This window comes from Quercus robur, chromosome 11, assembly GCF_932294415.1.
Source record: "Quercus robur chromosome 11, dhQueRobu3.1, whole genome shotgun sequence".
NCBI lineage: Eukaryota > Viridiplantae > Streptophyta > Magnoliopsida > Fagales > Fagaceae > Quercus > Quercus robur.
In genome coordinates, this window is record NC_065544.1 from 11,929,530 (window position 1) to 11,948,362 (window position 18,833).

General features: G+C 33.5%; 1 protein-coding gene across 24 annotated transcripts in view; it reads left to right on the plus strand.

Moving 5' to 3' along the window:
• The window catches only part of LOC126706112 (disease resistance protein RGA2-like), a 66,187-nt gene that overhangs the window by 43,927 nt on the left and 3,427 nt on the right, over nt 1-18,833 (plus strand). For 17 of the 24 annotated variants that reach the window (XM_050405388.1, XM_050405401.1, XM_050405392.1 and 14 more), the window contains exons 2-5: nt 12,651-15,540; nt 15,789-15,839; nt 16,807-16,890; nt 17,777-17,969. In XM_050405388.1, coding sequence (XP_050261345.1) covers nt 12,651-15,509 — 2,859 coding nt within the window. In that variant the 3' untranslated portion in view covers nt 15,510-15,540; nt 15,789-15,839; nt 16,807-16,890; nt 17,777-17,969. Of the gene's footprint in view, nt 1-6,740; nt 7,356-12,650; nt 15,541-15,788; nt 15,840-16,452; nt 16,651-16,806; nt 16,891-17,757; nt 17,970-18,833 lie in introns of all 24 variants that reach the window. The other 7 variants (XM_050405410.1, XM_050405409.1, XM_050405407.1 and 4 more) reach the window with 5 other exon arrangements.

Here is an 18,833-nt window from a genome sequence, read left to right on the forward strand (position 1 = left end):
TGTCGGGCCCCACAATAATAAATCTAAATAACAACTTGGGTTTAAAACTTGTTAATTCTATCAATTGGGGTCTAAATTTCCCAACAAATTCCATGTCCTACTTTTTGCATTCCACTTATATGTTTTACCAATTACAATTTATTATGTATTATTTATTGATTTTTTTTTATAAAATAACAAAAATTTAAAATGAAAAAAAAATTAAGAACAAGACATATGATAATCAGTGGAGCATAAAGTAGAATACAAAACGTGAACAGATGATTAAAAAAAAAAAAAAGTAGTTATAAAATCCTCAAGTGATTTTAGGTATTGCGATTCCCTGGTTCTAGAAGAATATTTAGGCTTTTAAATTTTTTTTTTTTTAAAAAAAATGTAGAGGGAGAAATGAATTTTTTTTTTTTTTAATGAAGTCAAGCTCAAAACTTTCCATTCATGACTTGTTCAAATCAAAATCCTAAATTTTCATTTTTGAGATAAATACGGCTTAACTGTCCATAAAATTAAAAATAAAAATAAAAAAAGAAGAAGAAGAAAAAATATTGCTAAAGACTCTAAACTATAACAAACCTCTTGACATATTTAAGCAAATTGGATTGGCTTAGCCAACTCTTGACTACCATTATTTATTCTCTTACCAAATTAGGACAGATAATTTTAGATTCAGCACATATAATGACTTTGTTGAATATAATAAATAACAATTCAGCCTAAAAAAAAAATAACAATACCAAGGCTGCGTTTGGAACAGAGGAAAGCCTGGGAAAAATGTTTTGAATTTTCTTTTATATATATATATACATACACATATTATGTAATAAAAATTTATTTATTTTAGTTAAAAGTCATTGTAAATTACGTCTTTGATCTTTTTTTTTTTTTTTGTTGAAACTAAATACTAAAATTCCCATTCAAATTCTTTGATCTTTTAGTTGTAGTTGTTTCAAAGTCATTTGCGGTCAATTTCTGAAGACAAAAGCCCCTTATACTGCAAATTCTTTCACTAGCCACATTATTTCATTTTGACCAACTTTTTCTTTGTGGCAAGTCATCTTTAGAGTTCATATATATATATATATATATATATATATATATATATATATTGTGTGTGTATTTCTTGAAATATATTGATGACACACTATTTAATGAAACCCTCTAATATAAATGAAATTTAATAGTCACTTGTAATTATGAAAATGAATTTATTGGTCACGTGTTAAGTACTCTTCAATAAGTTTTTTTTTTTTGAATTAATAATTTCCACTCAAATTCATAAATCCAGTGGTGGCTCATAAATTTGTTTAGAAGATGCATTTTGTGATCTACGTGATTCTTTTGTCCATAACATGTGCTAACAAAAGAATAAAAGATGAGAAGTGTTATGTCTATAATATTTTCACAACACTTTTAGAACAAATTTTAAGTGATAAGTTAATATTGGTTTTAATTCAAATCCATTATTGAAATTATTTTTTTGTCCATTAGTAATAGCTAATAACAATCCACAACTTAGAATTTGTTATAAAAATGTTATGGATATAGTATTTCTCATAAAAGATAAATTATAAATTCATTTGGCATATTGTGTTGTGCCTTAATACAATAAACATACTAATTATTGTTTTTAAGATTAAATCGTAGAAACCATCTTTTGTTTCTAAATACAATAAACATATTAATTATTGTTGTTAAGTGAATAACAAGCAAAATCTAAATACAATAAATTTTACCTATTGTTTATTTTAAATTTGTTAAGATCTAACTGAGCATTTTATGAGGATTAAGATGAACAAATTTCTGTTTCTATTCATAGTTTTTATTTTTATTTTTTTAAAGACCAAGATATTGTTAAGAGATCATATTCAAATTTATTTTAGCTGTATTTCAAAAAAAAATTAGGTCCAAGGTGTTCAAATTTTTATTTTAAGAAAAGATAAATAATTTTTTTAAAAATTATATATAATTTTATTTTTGATTAGCTCAAGAGATTCGTTTGAATCCCTAGACTGTACCTAGAGATCCCCTGCATAAATCTCATATGTCTCAAATTGTTTTCCAAAATTCCATAGGGCGGTCGAGCAATATCTTTACTTATTATTATTACTAGTCGCTAACCCGTGCAATGCATGGGAAAACTATTAGAAAATAATAAAGCATGCATATATTAAAAGACAATTTAAGTTCATGTGTGCTTGCAAGGCATACATACCTAAATAGTTCTTGCGGTAGAAATAAAAGTCTTATCTTTGAGATAAAGAACTAATGTAAACAAACTAACTTTACATAAAAAATAAAAAACATAAAACTGATGTCACGGGAAATTCAGCCACATAGTAGTAATATATAAATCTCTTAAAACCTAAACCTAAACGTAAGGACTAAATATTTATGCGCCTTCTCTTGCTTTCCTGATGTATTTGGTTAAAAACATAAAACTGATGTAACGGAAAATTTAGCCACATAGTAGTAATATATAAATTTCTTAAAACCTAAACCTAAACCTAAACCTAAACCTAAACGTAAGGACTAAATATATAAACAAACTAACCTTACAAAAGCTGAACTTTATAAGCTAAAATCTATACCGTGAGTTGTAGATCTTGAATGCTATACCGTGCGTTTAGGACTTCCTACATCTGGAGAGAGAGAGAGTTTGCAGAAACCAAAGAAAATCTCTCTATAACTTAAGAAACACAATATAATAAAATCAAAAAGATAAAATTTTCAGATGACAAAATATTATAGATAATTTAAAAGAATTTTGGTTTAATTCTTGAACACCGCAACTCCATAAAATTCATACTAATAATAATATTTTATGATAGCGCAGTTAGAATTTTGGTTTAATTCTTGAACACTGAATTGGAAATTGATTATATGAGTATTCAATGGTGAACAAAGTACTATGTATTAATTAATATATAAACAAAACTAACCTTACAAAAGCTGAACTTTATAAGCTAAAATCTATACTGTGCATTGTAGATCTTGAATGCTTTAGGGCTTCCTACGTCTGGAGAGAGAGAGAGTTTGTAGAAACCGTGGCTTTATATTTCTTAACTTGAGAGAGGGGTAAGGTTGCTAGGGTTTTGAGGAGTTATAATTTTTATTTATTTTTTATTTTTTAAATATTGTGCTGACGTGGAAAATTGTGGTGCCAACAAAGGATTCGGTTTTATATATATATATAGATTATTATTTTAAATTTCACCAGTCTTATAAAGGTTGATGTCTTGATGATGTTGAAAAAAGAAGGGGCAATGTACGATGTACTCACCAGTCAATATTATAAACGTCGAAATATAAATATATATATATATATATATATATATATATATATATATATAAACCAAACTAATTCTATTTCTACCAATAATTTACTAATTTATCCGCCTGATGAGCCTTTAATTGGTACTTTGATAAAAACTAAGCTGATATCATAGTTCACATCATCAATGAAACTCCTAAGAATAGTTAAATATTCTAACTAATCTCTCTCCCTCTCTCTCCCCTCGTGTGATACGTGTATGCACGTTAGAGATAATAGGTTGGAAAAACAAAAGAGATAATAGGTTGGAGCTTTGAACTTTAAAGTTTGCTTGTATGACTTTTATTTCATCATTTTTATTGCTTACCATCGTAAAGGAATTCGGCCAAAAAATATCATTATCAACTAGTGTCAGCCCCAGTATTTCTTTTCAGGGGCTCTTTAAAAAATTTTAAATTTAATAAAATTTAATAAAAAAAAACTTAAATATATTTAATAAAAAAAGAACTTAAATATATCGAATTATTGACAAAAAAAAAAAATCACACAAATACATAACATTTTACGATTTCCGTTTACAAGTTTTCATATTTTAGCATCATTATGCGTTTTCATTCTCTATCGTTAAAAACAAAAACAACTGGACGAAAGAAAACACCAGGAAATCATAACATCATTATGAGTTTTCATATTTGTTTTTTTCTCTTCTTCGTTTAGTTTTCATTATCTCTGGTCAAAAACAAAAACAAAAAATCACCAAAAAAAAAAAAAAAAGAATGAAAGAAGAAGAGCAACTGGACGAAGCTGCCCATGAAATCAAAAGAAGAAAATAATAACAATAATAGGCAACGTCCAAACCAGAAGAAAAAAAAAACAAAAGAAGAAGAAGGAATAGGCATAGTACAATGTCTACAGACCAAAAAAAAATAAGGCAACGGATTGGTGCACATGGGTATTTTTGTCATTTACCTATCAAATTCATCTTACTCAGTTTTCTCTCCATTTTGCAAAGAAAATATTTTGGTGGGTTCAAGGAGAAAACACCTGGACCCTACCAATTTTTTTCCCTCCCCTCCCCCCAACCGAACACCTACCAAAAAAGTTTTTATTCCCATTTTCTTTCCAAAGTTTTCCTTCCTATTTTTTTTCCAAAGTTTTTAATTGGTAAAATTTTTAATAGTTGAATAAAAGATTTGAGATTCAATTCCCGCCTACACCATAAACTGATTGATGTTGTCATTTAATTTCTAACAATAAAAGAGCACAATTTTAAAAAACGAACGTTATAGGTTGAAACTCTATTAAAAAAATAATTACTTAGGGGTCTTAATTACATGTTTGCATGACCAATTTAAAAAATTTATAACCAAAATAAATATAAATTCTAACACATGATTGCATTAACCAATAAAACACAAATAATATTATCATTTCTAAGAATAATTAAATTAAATTCAGTTATATGTTTAAATTTGATTGAGAAATCTAATGTACTCACCTAATGTTGTATTCTACCTAAGTTTTACCCTAATATAAAAATTAAAATCTACAGAAGTAACCAATAAGGCCTGCATATATTTACTCTGAAAAGTAAAATATACAACTAGTTCTTTGTCTACCCGTGGAAACATTATCGAGCAGTGGGGCATCTTTTGAGTTATTTCAAGCGAAACCACATTGAAATCGTAATTATATTTGCAATTTGTCACTAAAATCTCTCACTAACAGTCATATGTTCACATGCATATAGTCATTTGTAAAACTCGATTATGGTTTTTTAATCTTCACGCGGAACCAATATCGATTATCGAGCTGGGGACTGTTTATTAAATTTGTAAAATTTAACCAAATCTCAAATACAGTAGTTTATTCTTCACGTGAAACCATTATCGAGAAGTGAAGCCTTTACAAAACTCTTTCATGGCGACTTTTATCTTCTTTCTACCATATTTCATCCTTCCTTTCAGCTTTATTGTCTATCTTCTGAGTTTTCTTTCTTTCATCCAACAAGAACAAATGGCCGATGCAATCCTGTAGGCGTTGTACAAAAGATCATTGAAAGCTTGGGTTCCTCTACTCTCAAACAGATTGGATCGATCTGGGGTGTCAAAGATGATCTCGAAAAAATGAACAACACTGTTCTCGCTATTCAAGCTGTACTTGAAGATGCAGAGGAGCAGCAGGTCCAGAACCACCAAGACAAGCAGTGGCTCATGAAGCTCAGAGAAGTAGTTTTTGATGCTGATGACTTGTTGAGCAACTTCTCCACTCAGGTGTTTCGGCGTAAGGTGATGGGTGGTGATAAAATGGCAAAGAAGGTACGCATTTTCTTTTCAAGTTCAAACCAAATAGTTTTTAGTCTTAAGATGGCTTGCAATATAAAAGCCATGAGGGAGAGGCTTAATGATATAGCAGATAATAGGAACAAATTCCAGTTGATACAGCGTCCTTTAGAGACACGGGCTGTGACTAGGGAGAGGGAAACAAAGGTTGTGATGGGGGAGAGGGAAACTCACTCATTTGTATGTAAAGAAGAAGTTATTGGGAGAGAGCAGGATAAGAAGAAAATCATAGGTCTATTGCAAAACTTTGATGTGAAAAAGAATGTTTCCTTTATATCCATAGTGGGAATTGGAGGGCAAGGGAAGTCCACACTTGCTCAATATATATACAATGATGAGATGGTCAATGCTCATTTTGAATTGAAAATGTGGGTGTGTCTGTGATGTCTTTTATGTGAAAACCATTGTTGAAAATATGATTACATCTGCAACTAAAAAAAAAACCCAAAAGCCTGCTAATGGAACAATTGAAAGATGAACTTCTCAAAATTCTCAATCAAAAGATATGTTTACTTGTGTTGGATGATGTGTGGATTGATAACAAAGCATTATGGGATAAATTGAAGACACTTTCGTTGGATGGAAAAAGGGGAAGTAAGGTGATGATTACTACACGAACCAAATTGGTTGCATATATTACTAGCCCAATATCACAATATTTTTTAAGAGGCCTCTCAGATGATCAATCTTGGGCTTTGTTGAAGCAAATGGCATTTGAAGAAGGAAAAGAGACCATCAATAGCGACTTTGAAGTAATTGGTATGGACATAGTAAAAAAAAAAGTCAAGGAGTGCCTCTTGCCATAAAGATAATAGGAAGTGTCTTATACTTCAAAAAATCAGTAGATGATTGGTTAAATATAAAGAATAATGAACTCACAAATGTAATTGAGCTAAAGATTTGTATTTTGCCAGTTCTAAAATTGAGTTACAATCATCTCTCATCACATCTAAAGTGTTGTTTTGCATACTATTCATTATTTCACAAAGATTATTTGATTGATAAGTTGACATTATTACAATTATGGATAGCACAAGAGTTTATTCAATCACCAAATGAGAACCTACTACTAGTGGATGTTGCCAATGATTACTTCAAAGAGCTACTTTGGAAATTCTTTTTCCAAGAAGTAGAAGAAGATGAAGGCACAACTAGGAGGTTTAAGATGCATGATTTAATCCATGATCTTGCACAATTAGTCTCAAAGAGTGAGTGTACCTTGGTTGATTCTAATGCAAACAATGTCAATGAAAAAGTTCGTCATCTCTCATTTCCATTTCACAATGTTTCATTCTTTAAGGAGAATTTAAGCAAGTTGGTTATAGCAAACAATATACGAACATTTATATTGGCATATAATAATAGGAACTATGATCAAAGAACAATTGAAGAATCAACTCTCAAAAAACTTATTTCTAGTTTTAGATACTTGTGTGCATTAGACCTACATGGTTTAAATATAAAGATGTTGCCAAATACCATAGGTACTTTGAAGCATCTAAAGTACCTTGACATTTCCTTCAATGATTTTGAGGTTCTCCCTAGTTGTATTACTAAATTGCTGAATTTGCAAACATTAAAGCTCTCTCAGTGTGAAAAGCTTAGGGAGTTACCGGTAGATATTCAAAAATTGGTTGGCCTCAAGCACCTTGACATAGATGGTTGTGAGAATTTGACTCATATGCCATGTGAATTAGGGCAATTGACTTCTCTTCAAACATTAACCTTATTTGTTGTAAGTAAGGGTCCTGTAGGTACTTCCAAGCATTGCGGTGGGCTAGCGGAATTAAACAAGCTAAATGACTTGAGAGGAAAATTAGAGATTAAAAATTTGCCACAATTGAAAGATGCCACCCCAGAATACAAGGTTGCAAATTTGAAGGAGAAGCAACGTCTCAGTGAGTTGATATTAAAGTGGAATCTAGAGGGTGATGATGGTGTAGATGCCAGTGATGATGAAAATTCCATGAATAGCCTCCAACCACACGAAAGTTTAAAATCTTTGGAAGTGGACGGGTACATGGGTGTGAGAGTTTCAAATTGGCTTTCATTCTTAACAAATATCGTTGAATTAAGTATAGGCAGTTGTAAGAAGTGCCAATATTTGCCACCATTATATCGACTCCCAACTCTCCGAAACCTAGGTATTAGGCATATGGATGGTCTGGAGTACATGACAAACGGGGATATGAATGATGAGATATCTGCTTCACTGGCATCACCATCAACATTTTTCCCATCCCTTGAGACACTCTGGCTCTTTGGTTACCGAAATCTAAAGGGACGATGGAGGAGGGATAAGGGGAATGAGGCAACAACGACATCAACAATATCATCATCATCATCATCAACTAATCACTATCACACATGCCTTACTATCCGTGTCTTTCTTATTTTTATTTCTCGTATTGCCCTAAGATGACTTGGATGCCACTATTTCCAAATCTTGAAGAAGGGCTTGATTTGAGAAATAGCAGTTTGAAGGCACTGGAAGAGACAATAGAGATGAATAATACGGGAGGAAGGGCTTCTTCATTTCCGTCCTCTTCCTCTTCCTCTCCCTCCTCCTTCTCCCCTCCTCTCTCCAAATTAAAGGAATTGCGTTTGAGGTGGATTCAAGAGTTGGAGTCTCTGCCAGGGGAGTGGTTTAAAAACCTAATTTCTCTTGAGACATTAGAGATTTATTTGTGTCTCAATCTGACATCACTTCCCGAAGGGATGAATCACCTCACCTCTTTACAAGGGGGAAAAAGTTTGAAATAACAAAGCTTCAGTCGCTCAACACTATTTTACATATCATGTATAATATTCTGTTAAGTTCTAACGTGTTTCCAAGGTTTTTTTTTTTTTTTTTAATTTTTTTTCTTAATAAAGGAAAATGGATTTGTTTAGGTAGCATGGCAGCACGCATATCTCAAACCCTCAAACCTTCAAGGCTTCAACTTTGAGTCCAAAACAGCAATTAACCAACATGTCATACACATAATAATCATTTCATTTTTTTTTTTTCTTCTTAAAGCCAAACAAATTAGTATAGCTCAATCTCAATGGCAACCAACAAATTTTGATCATTTATTGGCATGTAATGTGCTTGTAGTAGCATATATTACTACCCAAAAAAAAAAAAAAAAAACTCTCTCCAAAGCATATATTTTTTAAAATTTTAATTTACTGGGTCTTAATTCAAGATTAATCCTCCTTTAATTTAATTTAACTTTGCTTACTATAAATTATTATTATTATTATTATTATTATTTTTTGTTTTTGTCTTTCTCAAAAAAAAAAAATTTTTGGGGGCAAATCTCACTTGCTCTCCTACTACGTTGCTCTCCTACTACGTGGTGCGGGGCTAAAATCTTGCCCCGTCTCGCTTAACCTGCCCTGCAAAGGTGATGGGGCGGGGATGGGGCAAGATTTTAGCCCCGCACCACGGGGCGGGGCGGGGATGGGTTCAGACTTTTTAGACCCACCCCGCCCCTCCTCGTCCCCTCCCGCCCGCATTGTTAAGGGTTATTGTGGGGACCGGCCCAGAATAACAAGTTGGCTGGGCCTTGGGCCCGTCCGAGGACCATTCTGTCCGAGGAGACGTCGCGGCACATAGTCCCTGCCCAAGCCAACTGGGGCGAAGAAAACACGTCCAAGGAGTAATTCCTCCTCGGACATTCCAAAGTCCAGGTCAATGATGCATCCCAATTACTGTAGCCCTCACTCCAAACACGTAAAAAGAATGGAGGCTCAAAATATCCCAACAAAGGCTGTCACCACCACATTAAATGTACCCCAACTACTCTCCTAGCCGCATTAATGAAGAGAAGACCCCTGAACAGTGTTACCTTGGTCACTGCAACTCACAAAGAACTGGTAAGGGCGTCTGATGGGACAGGTACTCAAGTAGGAGTTTGGATGATCAACAAGTGTAGGGCCCAGATGATAAAAAAAAGCCTATATAATATGTAAGAGTCCCTCAGAAGAGGGGGATGAAAGGAGAGGGGGGAGAAGAGAGAAAAAGCAAGGATTCATTGTATGAATGCATAGCCATGAATAAAACTTCCACTTTCGCATCCATTTTCTTGATTCACGTTTCTACATCTACTAAGGACATGCAACGAACCATCTGAACCAACTGGAACCGAGTTCTTCAGCCCATACTCTACAAAATTCATTGTGTGGGACTTCTTGGGCCAGGGCCTAACCGTCCAGGACTGGGTTAACTAAAATCGTGTCCCTACAGTTATAATTGTAAATTTTTCATACCCTAAAACCCTACTATTTAAATAGCATATCAATATTAGCTTATTTTATTCTACCCAATATGGTTCTCTGCTTTTATTTTGTTATGTGTTATACTATGAGTTTTTTTTTTTTTTTTTTTTTTTTTTTTTTTTTTTTTTTTTTTTGTGATTGTCTTGTTAAACGCTTGGATATATTATTCAATTTTTTCTAAAAAATTATTTGATTTGATGGGATAAATTTAGTTGTAATTTCAAGTATATTTTTATTAAAAAAATAGGTTTCATTAAAAAAATTGTCCTAATTGTAGGGCAAATTAACAAAAAGTAGAGTTTTACAGGATGGGGCTGGGCGGTGAGAAAGTTTTCTCCATCATGCGGGGCAGGACGAGGATGAAACAAGACAAAATCATTCGGGGCGGGGACGAAGATCCCATCCTTCGGCCTTGCCCTGCCCCATTGTCATCCCTAAGAGGGTCGGTGTGAAATGAAGAGAGAAATAAAAATGAAAGGTACATGCCAATGGGAAAGATAGATGTTGGGCGTAAGGCATGTCAGTCTTTCTTCTGTATTTACTCAAGACTAGTTCAACCCAACCTAAGTCTTCCTTCATAGCCACTTCGATCAATTTTTTCTTGTTGCATACTATTGACTATGTACAATACTCATGAGTTGATTAGGTCTAATTGGTTGTGTTTGAGTAAAATTGGTTGATTAGGCTTAATTTTTTTTTTACTATTGATAATTTTGGTTGTTGGAATTTTTTTTTTAGGCTTGTATATTTTGTTTTAGATTTTGAATCTATAACTTTTTTTAATGGTCTTTAAAATGAGGAAAATGCTAGAGTTATAATTTTTTTTACAAATTGCTGATGTGATGAGTGGTTATTAGTAAGTAAAAAAATAATGTAAGTGGTGGGCTTGAATGTGAACCAATAAGAATTTGTTACTTTAACAGTTTGTAAAATTGTTGTAGAAAAATTTGTTACTATAACAATACTCTTAAAAGAATCAATAATATTGTTAAGGAGACAAAAATATAATTTTATAAAACAAAATTGCTAAAATTAGTACACATATATATAAATAACATTAAAAAAAAAAAAAATGGGACAAGACAACCATTGATAATATTATCGCAATTTGATTTCACTTACATCTCCTTGATTTTGTCAAGACATTATTAGAATTTAAAATGGTAGAAGGTGAGGATTATGAAATGACATTGAAAAGTTCAGATTAATTTAAATTGTCTCTCAAACACATCAAAGGCATGACAAGGATGCCTGTCAAATAAAAGAGAGAGAAAGAATACCATCAAATTCCAATTACATACTAACAAAAATAAACTGAATGTTAGTGGCAAAACAAATATCAATTCCAAGAAAAATGAGATATGTCATGTCTGTGTGTGACTGCATATGCAAGTGAGAAAAGAGAAAATTATCTCATCAATACCAGAATAGCCTAATCATCATGGAACACATAAGTTCTACCATGCTTATGCTTTAGTTATCAACCAGATAATAGGTTGGTTTATGATTCATGGCTAAGATTATGCAAAAATGTGAAATTTTTATTTCTAGTATTACCAGTAAAGCTAAGAGAGATATATGAAGATAGAATTTATAGGACTTAATAGAGAAAATAGCAATAGGTTGAAAATAATTTATCTGACACCATAAACTTCGATTTTGGATTTCAACTTCAACATTTACTCATATACACTATTTTAATTTCCAAAAACAGTTCCAAGATATTCCTACAATAAGTAAATCATTTTTTTTTTTTTGAGAAGCATAAGTAAATTTAGCACAACATTCCATTCAATACAAAATTTTGAGGCATTTTATCAAACATTGTTGTTGCAACCACTCCCTGCATATATGTGATCAAAGAGCAACCCAGAAATAAATTCAACTTCAACGTTGAAATCTCTCAAATTCCTACCAAAATACTTAGAATCAAGTCAAATTGGCATCATGTCTTGAGATAATGGGCTATGTTACATTTAAATAACAAAAAGGGGTTCAAGCCAATAAAAAATCGGAACACAAATAAGTAGAAGCTTGGATATTTGTATATCTGTACAATCTATTAGTATATTTTATAAATGTTCATAGCAGGTCACTTTTTTGTGTCTCCTTTCAGTTTTCACTATGTCCACACACCGTTTTCATTTTATTCTTACTTTTTTTTTTTTTTTGTGGGTAATACATGTCATTTTACTTTCCAGTCAATTATTGAGCAGCACTGGGGCCTTCCTGACCTTTTCTTTTGTCTTCACACGAAACCATTATTGAGGAGTGGGGCTGTTGTTGAAGTAGTAATTATTGGGCAGTAGAGCTGTTGTTCACATTTATCTGTTAAATTTCTAAGTTGACTCTTGCCTTTACATAACTAGCCAAGTCTTCCTTCTTCACAGCCACTCTAATCTTCCTTCTCCAATATTTCAAACTACTCTCTATCAGCTAAGCTTGCTACGTTTTCTTTCTTCCAACAAGAAGAGATGGCCGATGCAATCCTGTATGGCGTTGTGCAGACGATCATTGAAAGCTTGGGCTCCTCCTTTCTCCAACCGATCCGATCGATTTCGGGTGTCAAAGATGATCTCGAAAAAATGAATCACACTGTTCTCGCTATTCAAGCTGTACTTCAGGATGCGGAGGAGCAACAGGTCGAGAATCACCATGTCAAGCACTGGCTCATGAATCTCAGAGATGCAGTTTATGATGCGGATGACTTGTTGAGCGAGTTCACCACTCGTGTGTTGCAGCAAAAGGTGATGGGTGGCAATAAAATTGTAAAGAAGGTACGCATTTTCTTTTCTAGTTCAAACCCAGTTGTTTTTGGTCTTGAGATGGCTCGCAAACTAAAGGCTATGAGGGAGAGGTTTGATGAAATATCAAATAATAGGGTCCGATATCAGTTGAGGTTAGAGACACGTGTTGTGACTAGGGGGAGGGATCAAACTCACTCTTTTGTACCTGATGAAGAAGTTATCGGGAGAGAAAAGGATAAGCTAGCCATCATAGATCTGTTGTTGGACTTTGATGTGGAAGATAATGTTTCATTCATATCAATAGTGGGAATTGGTGGGCTAGGGAAAACCACACTGGCCCAATATGTATTTAATGATGAGAAGGTCCAAACTAAGTTTGAGTTGAAGATGTGGGTGTGTGTATCTGATGACTTTGATGTTAAAAAAATTGTTGAAAAGATAATTGAATCTGCAACTAAAAGAAAACCTGAGAATCTTGAGATGGATCTATTGCAAAATAAACTTCGGGAACAACTCTACCAAAAGAAGTACTTACTTGTATTGGATGATATCTGGAATGAGGATTGTGAAATTTGGTGTAATTTGAAAAGATTTTTGATGGGTGGTGCAAAGGGAAGTAAGGTGGTGATTACTACACGAACCAACATGGTTGCAGAGATTACTAGTACTATCTCATCGTATTCTCTAAAAGGCTTGTCAAGGGATCAATCCTGGTCATTATTGAAGAAAATGGCATTTAAAAAGGGCCAGGAGACCATCAATTCTAAGCTCGAAGCAATAGGGATGGATATAATAGAAAAATGTCAAGGAGTACCTCTTGCTATAAGGACGATAGGGAAAGTCTTATTATTCAAAAAAACTGAAGAAGAGTGGTTACACATCAAGAATGCTAAACTCACAGATGTAACTCAATTAAAAGATGGTATTATGCCTGTTTTAAAATTGAGTTATGATTATCTTCCATCACATTTAAAATGTTGTTTTGCATATTGTTCATTATTTCCCAAAGATTATTTGATCGATAAGTTGACATTGATACAATTATGGATATCACAAGGTTTTATCCAATCATCAGAGGAGAGCCATGAACTAGAGCATGTTGCCAATGAGTACTTCATGGAGCTACTTTGGAGATCCTTCTTCCAAGAAGCAGAAGAAGATGGAGGCGAGAATAGAAGGTTTAAAATGCATGATTTAATCCATGATCTTGCACAATATGTATCAGAGACTGATTGTACACTGGTTGATTCCAATGCAAAAAATGTGAAAGAAAAAGGACACCATCTATCGTTTCCATTTTACAATGTTTCATTCTTTGAGGAGAATTTAAGCAAGTTGGTTAAAGCAAACAAGATACGAACATTTATGTTGGCGTACAAAAATGAGGACGATGGTCCGAGAAGAATTGAAGAATCAACTCTCGAAAAACTTATTTCTAGTTTTAGATTCTTGCGTGCATTAGACCTACATGGTTTAAATATGAAGATGTTGCCAGATACCATAGGTACTTTGATGCATCTAAAGTACCTTGACCTTTCCTCTAATCATATTGAGGTTCTCCCTAGTTCAATTACAAAATTGGTGAATTTGGAAACATTAAAGCTCTGTCAGTGTACAAAGCTTAGGGAGTTGCCGGTAAGGATTCAAAAAATGGTTAGCCTCAAGCACCTTCACACAGATGGTTGTGAGAATTTGACTCATATGCCATGTGAATTAGGGCAATTGACTTCTCTTCAAACATTAACCTTATTTGTTGTAAGTAAGGGTCCTGTAGGTTCTTCCAAGCATTGCGGTGGGCTAGCGGAATTAAACAAGCTAAATGACTTGAGAGGAAAATTAGAGATTAAAAATTTGGCATGGGTGAAAGATGCTTCCTCAGAATTCAAAGCAGCAAATTTGAAGGAGAAGCAGCATCTCAGTGAGTTGGAATTAATCTGGAATTTGGAGGGTGATTACGCCGTAGATACCTGTGATGATGAAAATTCCATGGATGGCCTCCAACCACATCAAAGTTTAAAATCTTTGATAATGTACGGGTACATGGGTGTGAGAGTTTCAAGTTGGCTTTCATTCTTAACAAATCTCGTTGATTTATATATATCCGATTGTAAGAAGTGCCAATATCTGCCACCGTTGTATCAACTCCCAACTCTCCGAGTATTACAAATTCTGGATATGGATGGTCTGGAGTACATGACAGAGGGGGATATGAATGATGAGATATCTGCTTCACTGGCATCACCATCAACATTTTTCCCATCCCTTGAGTATCTCCGTATCAGTGCTTGCCTCAATCTAAAGGGATGGTGGAGGAGTGTGGATAAGGGGAATGAGGCAACAACGACATCAACAATATCATCATCATCATCATCATCATCAACTAATCACATACCCCTGCCGTACTTTCCGCGTCTTTCTTCTTTATGGTTGGAGAATTGCCCTAAGATGACTTGCATGCCGCTATTTCCAAATCTTGAAAGAACGCTTCATTTGTGGGATGGCAGTTGGAAGGCATTGGAAGAGACAATAGAGATGAATAATAGGGGAGGAAGGGCTTCTTCATTTCCGTCCTCTTCCTCTTCCTCTTCCTCCTCCTTCTCCCCTCCTCTCTCCAAATTAAAGACATTGCATTTGACTCTGAAGTTGGAGTCTCTGCCTGAGGAGTGGTTTAAAAACCTAACTTCTCTTGAGACATTACGGATTTGGGAGTGTCCCAATCTGACGTCACTTCCCGAAGGGATGAGTCACCTCACCTCTTTACAGAGACTGAGTATTCAGGGCTGTCCCAAATTAAAGCAAAGATGCGAGAAGGAAAATGGAGAGGATTGGGATAAGATTTCTCACATCCCAAATCTTACAATCTCAGATGGAATGTTTGGAATGTTTTGAGAAAAGTTGAACTACTGCATACGCTTCTCTGGTATGTTCTTCACTCCTCTGATTTTTTTTTTTTAAATTTTAAAAACTTATTTTATAATTTCTGTAATTCCAGACGCAACATTTTCAAAGCACAAGCAAAACCAAAATTAAAAAACTTATAATTTCATTTTATACACACAAAATTAAAAAAACAGAACTTTATGTTTTCTTTTTCTTTTTCTTCGCCTAGATATAGCCTGGGCCTCATTATCTGGGTTTCTGAATGTGTGATTGATACTGAAATTGCAGAAAGAACATGACATGGATTTCAAACAGACAGAAAGGAGGGAAGAAGAAAGCGTAAGTGTTATATAAGCGACTCTAAATTTTGTTTATTTTCTTTTAAATTTGGATTTGATTAATTTGTTTTGATTTTAGTTGTCTTTATGTAAAAATTTGAAATTTTTTATAAATTTTTTTCTGGGTTTCTTTTAAAATATACATTTTTTATACTTGTTGGGTTCCATTTTAAGTATACTCCTCCATTGTGCTAGAACCACTGTTGATTCAACCTTCTCTTCGTAAACAAGAGTTGGCATGTGAAGAAAAATATTGAGCTATTGTGTCTATCGGCAGTACTAAAATTTTATAGTTTAAAATATTAGCTTGGTTCATACAGGTATAAGAAAATATTTTGAGTTATTGAACTAATGAATTAAGGAGGGGCAGTCTATCTAAGGCAAGATTAATGTTACAGTGTCCTTTAGATAGCATCCAAAGGTATTTCCTTTTCTAATGTCCCTATTGTTCTAAACTTGCTTATTTCTTCTTGCTTATGTGTTGCACTATAAATCCACAGACCATTTCCAATGATTTTGGGGTGTCATCAACTTGATTGTACTGTTTGAAGAAGAGATTGCGAATTGGTCATTATTGATATACTGCACTAATAATTTTTTTTAAGGATTTCTAGGTTGAGATTAGGCTTAAAGAATAGCTGGATATGGTTATAAACTCTGGAGAACAAATGCACAAAGGATAGTAAGGAAGAAAAGGTAGAAGAAAAAAGCAGAGAGGGTGAGAGAGAGACGAGACAATATTGCCTCAGAATCAGAAGGAGGCCTTTTCTGGAGTTTCAGCTAGAAAATAATTGCTAGAATCTTCATTCTCAGTTGGGTGCAACCACTTAAAATTCTAATTATCGATGTTTTTAGTTGTTTGCCCATAACTAGCTTAAATGGAGATGACATCTGCATAACGTTTTATTTTATTTTATTTTTTTTGCTACTGATCTTTTGGAAAATTTATTTACTCTTTCTTTATGCAGAGATATTTTGAAGTGCAAAGCAAATTTTTGAAAGGGTGCCAGCAGGAAACAAGTGACTATTGGTAAAAACATCTCACATCCTAGGTATGTGCTTAACTGTTTATTCTTTGCTTTTTCTAATGATGAGAAACATCTCAGTTGATCTCATATGCAGAACCAATTGAGGGCTCTGTAATTTTGCAACAAGTTAGCTGATGAAGCATAGGGAAATCAAGGTTTTATAGCTTACATAATTGTAGCTTGGTTCATAAGGTGTATAAGAAAAGGAGTTGAAATTATAGAAGTAATGAACAATGAAGTTTATACAGGATAAAATCAGGGTTATAGTGTCTTTTAGGCTCCATCTAAAGGTAGACCTTTTCTGTCATCCTTAGAGTTCTAAACTTTGGGGATTTTTTCTTGGTCTGGTGTTGCGTTAAAGATCCATAAGTGGCCTTTTCTTATGAATTTGGGTCTCATAATAGTGATTATACTTTCAGAAGAAAGGTATGTTAGAATGGCAGCAGGCATTGTGCTGCAGTAATAATCACAAGAGTTAGGAATTTTAAAATTGAAATTAGACTTAAGGAATAGCTGGTTGTGGTTAAAATTTTGCAGAGTGAAGCAAAATATATATGTATGTGTGTGGCAGAGAGAGAGAGAGAGAGAGAGAGCATTGCATCTATGGAACTTATGACTTAGGTTTGTGGTCCTTCACTTTTGTCTCTGTTTGTTCCAACATGTTCCTATGCTTTGGCCTGTTATGTCTATTTAGACATTATGTTAGAAAGATTTGTTCCATATGTTCTGATGCTATCGGCTGTCACGTATCTTTCTACTTGTGTCTCAGTATTTGTTCATTATCATATGTTTTTATTTAGTGGCCAGTTTTCCTCCTTATGCTCTAAAGTCCTTTAGTTTGAGATCATCTTGAGCATTAGTCTACGGTTAGTAATCTTAACTCTGATACAGGTTTCTCCAAATATTGTAGGTAAATTTAGCTTTACAGAAGAGATTACAGTGAAATCTGCTGGAGTTGCTGCCATGAATATTGTGTCCAAGAAATTGAAGAAGAAACATAACATCACTACGTGAAGCTGCATAAACATGGGCGATGCTATAAATGGCTGGGAGTTCCTTGCCATGCATTTGAGTGCTAGATATGCACATTATGTTACAAACATGTAAGCATGAATTGCAATTTATTACTCAATTTATGATCAAGCAATGCATTCATTTATTTCTTCTTGGTTGGCTTTATAATTAACAAAAATGAATGGTGTGTATAAGAGATCTCTCCATCCTGTTCTTCAGTGAGGAGAAGGTACTACTTCAATTGAGCTACAAAATCGACTTGCGTTGTATAGATACAGATACATGCATAAGTGGAAAAATTTTATTTTTCCATTTGAATTTGTAGTGATGTAGTGACTTTGTCTCAATTAATAAGTAGGACCTATTCCCATAAATCTCTTATTTTTTCTTAAGATTCAAAAAATGATTTGATCTCACCTAAGGAAATTAAATTAAGAAAAAAATCATGGTAAGATGTACAAACTAAACCAATGCACAAAATAATGTCTAAGGGGTTAAGTGTTCAAATTGAAATTACAGGGACTAATTTGAATCACATCATAATCTCCAAGGAGTCAATTATTCAAATTGAAAATACATGGACTAAATTGTGCTTATATATGAATCAAGAATGTGAGATAAAAAATCCATTTATTCTTCCAAGTTACAAGCACTGCAACCAGGGCTGAGGAGGGGGTCTTTTTGCCAATATATTTTTTTTAAATAAAAATAAAAATTCCTAAAATCACTATTGCATTAATGAATGGGGCAAAAGCAATTGGATATGGGGCTTTCCATTATAATTTATGAATGGTTAAAGCATCTTGGTTGGTTGCTACGAAAATGTATGAGAAGGATGTAATTTTAGTTTTGAATCTCATGGTTTTGTTGATATGCTTAGTGTATCTTTGGTACCTGTGAGAAAATGTTTGGTTGTGTTTCTTGTTATTGTGAGAAAGTTCTGTTTCACATTT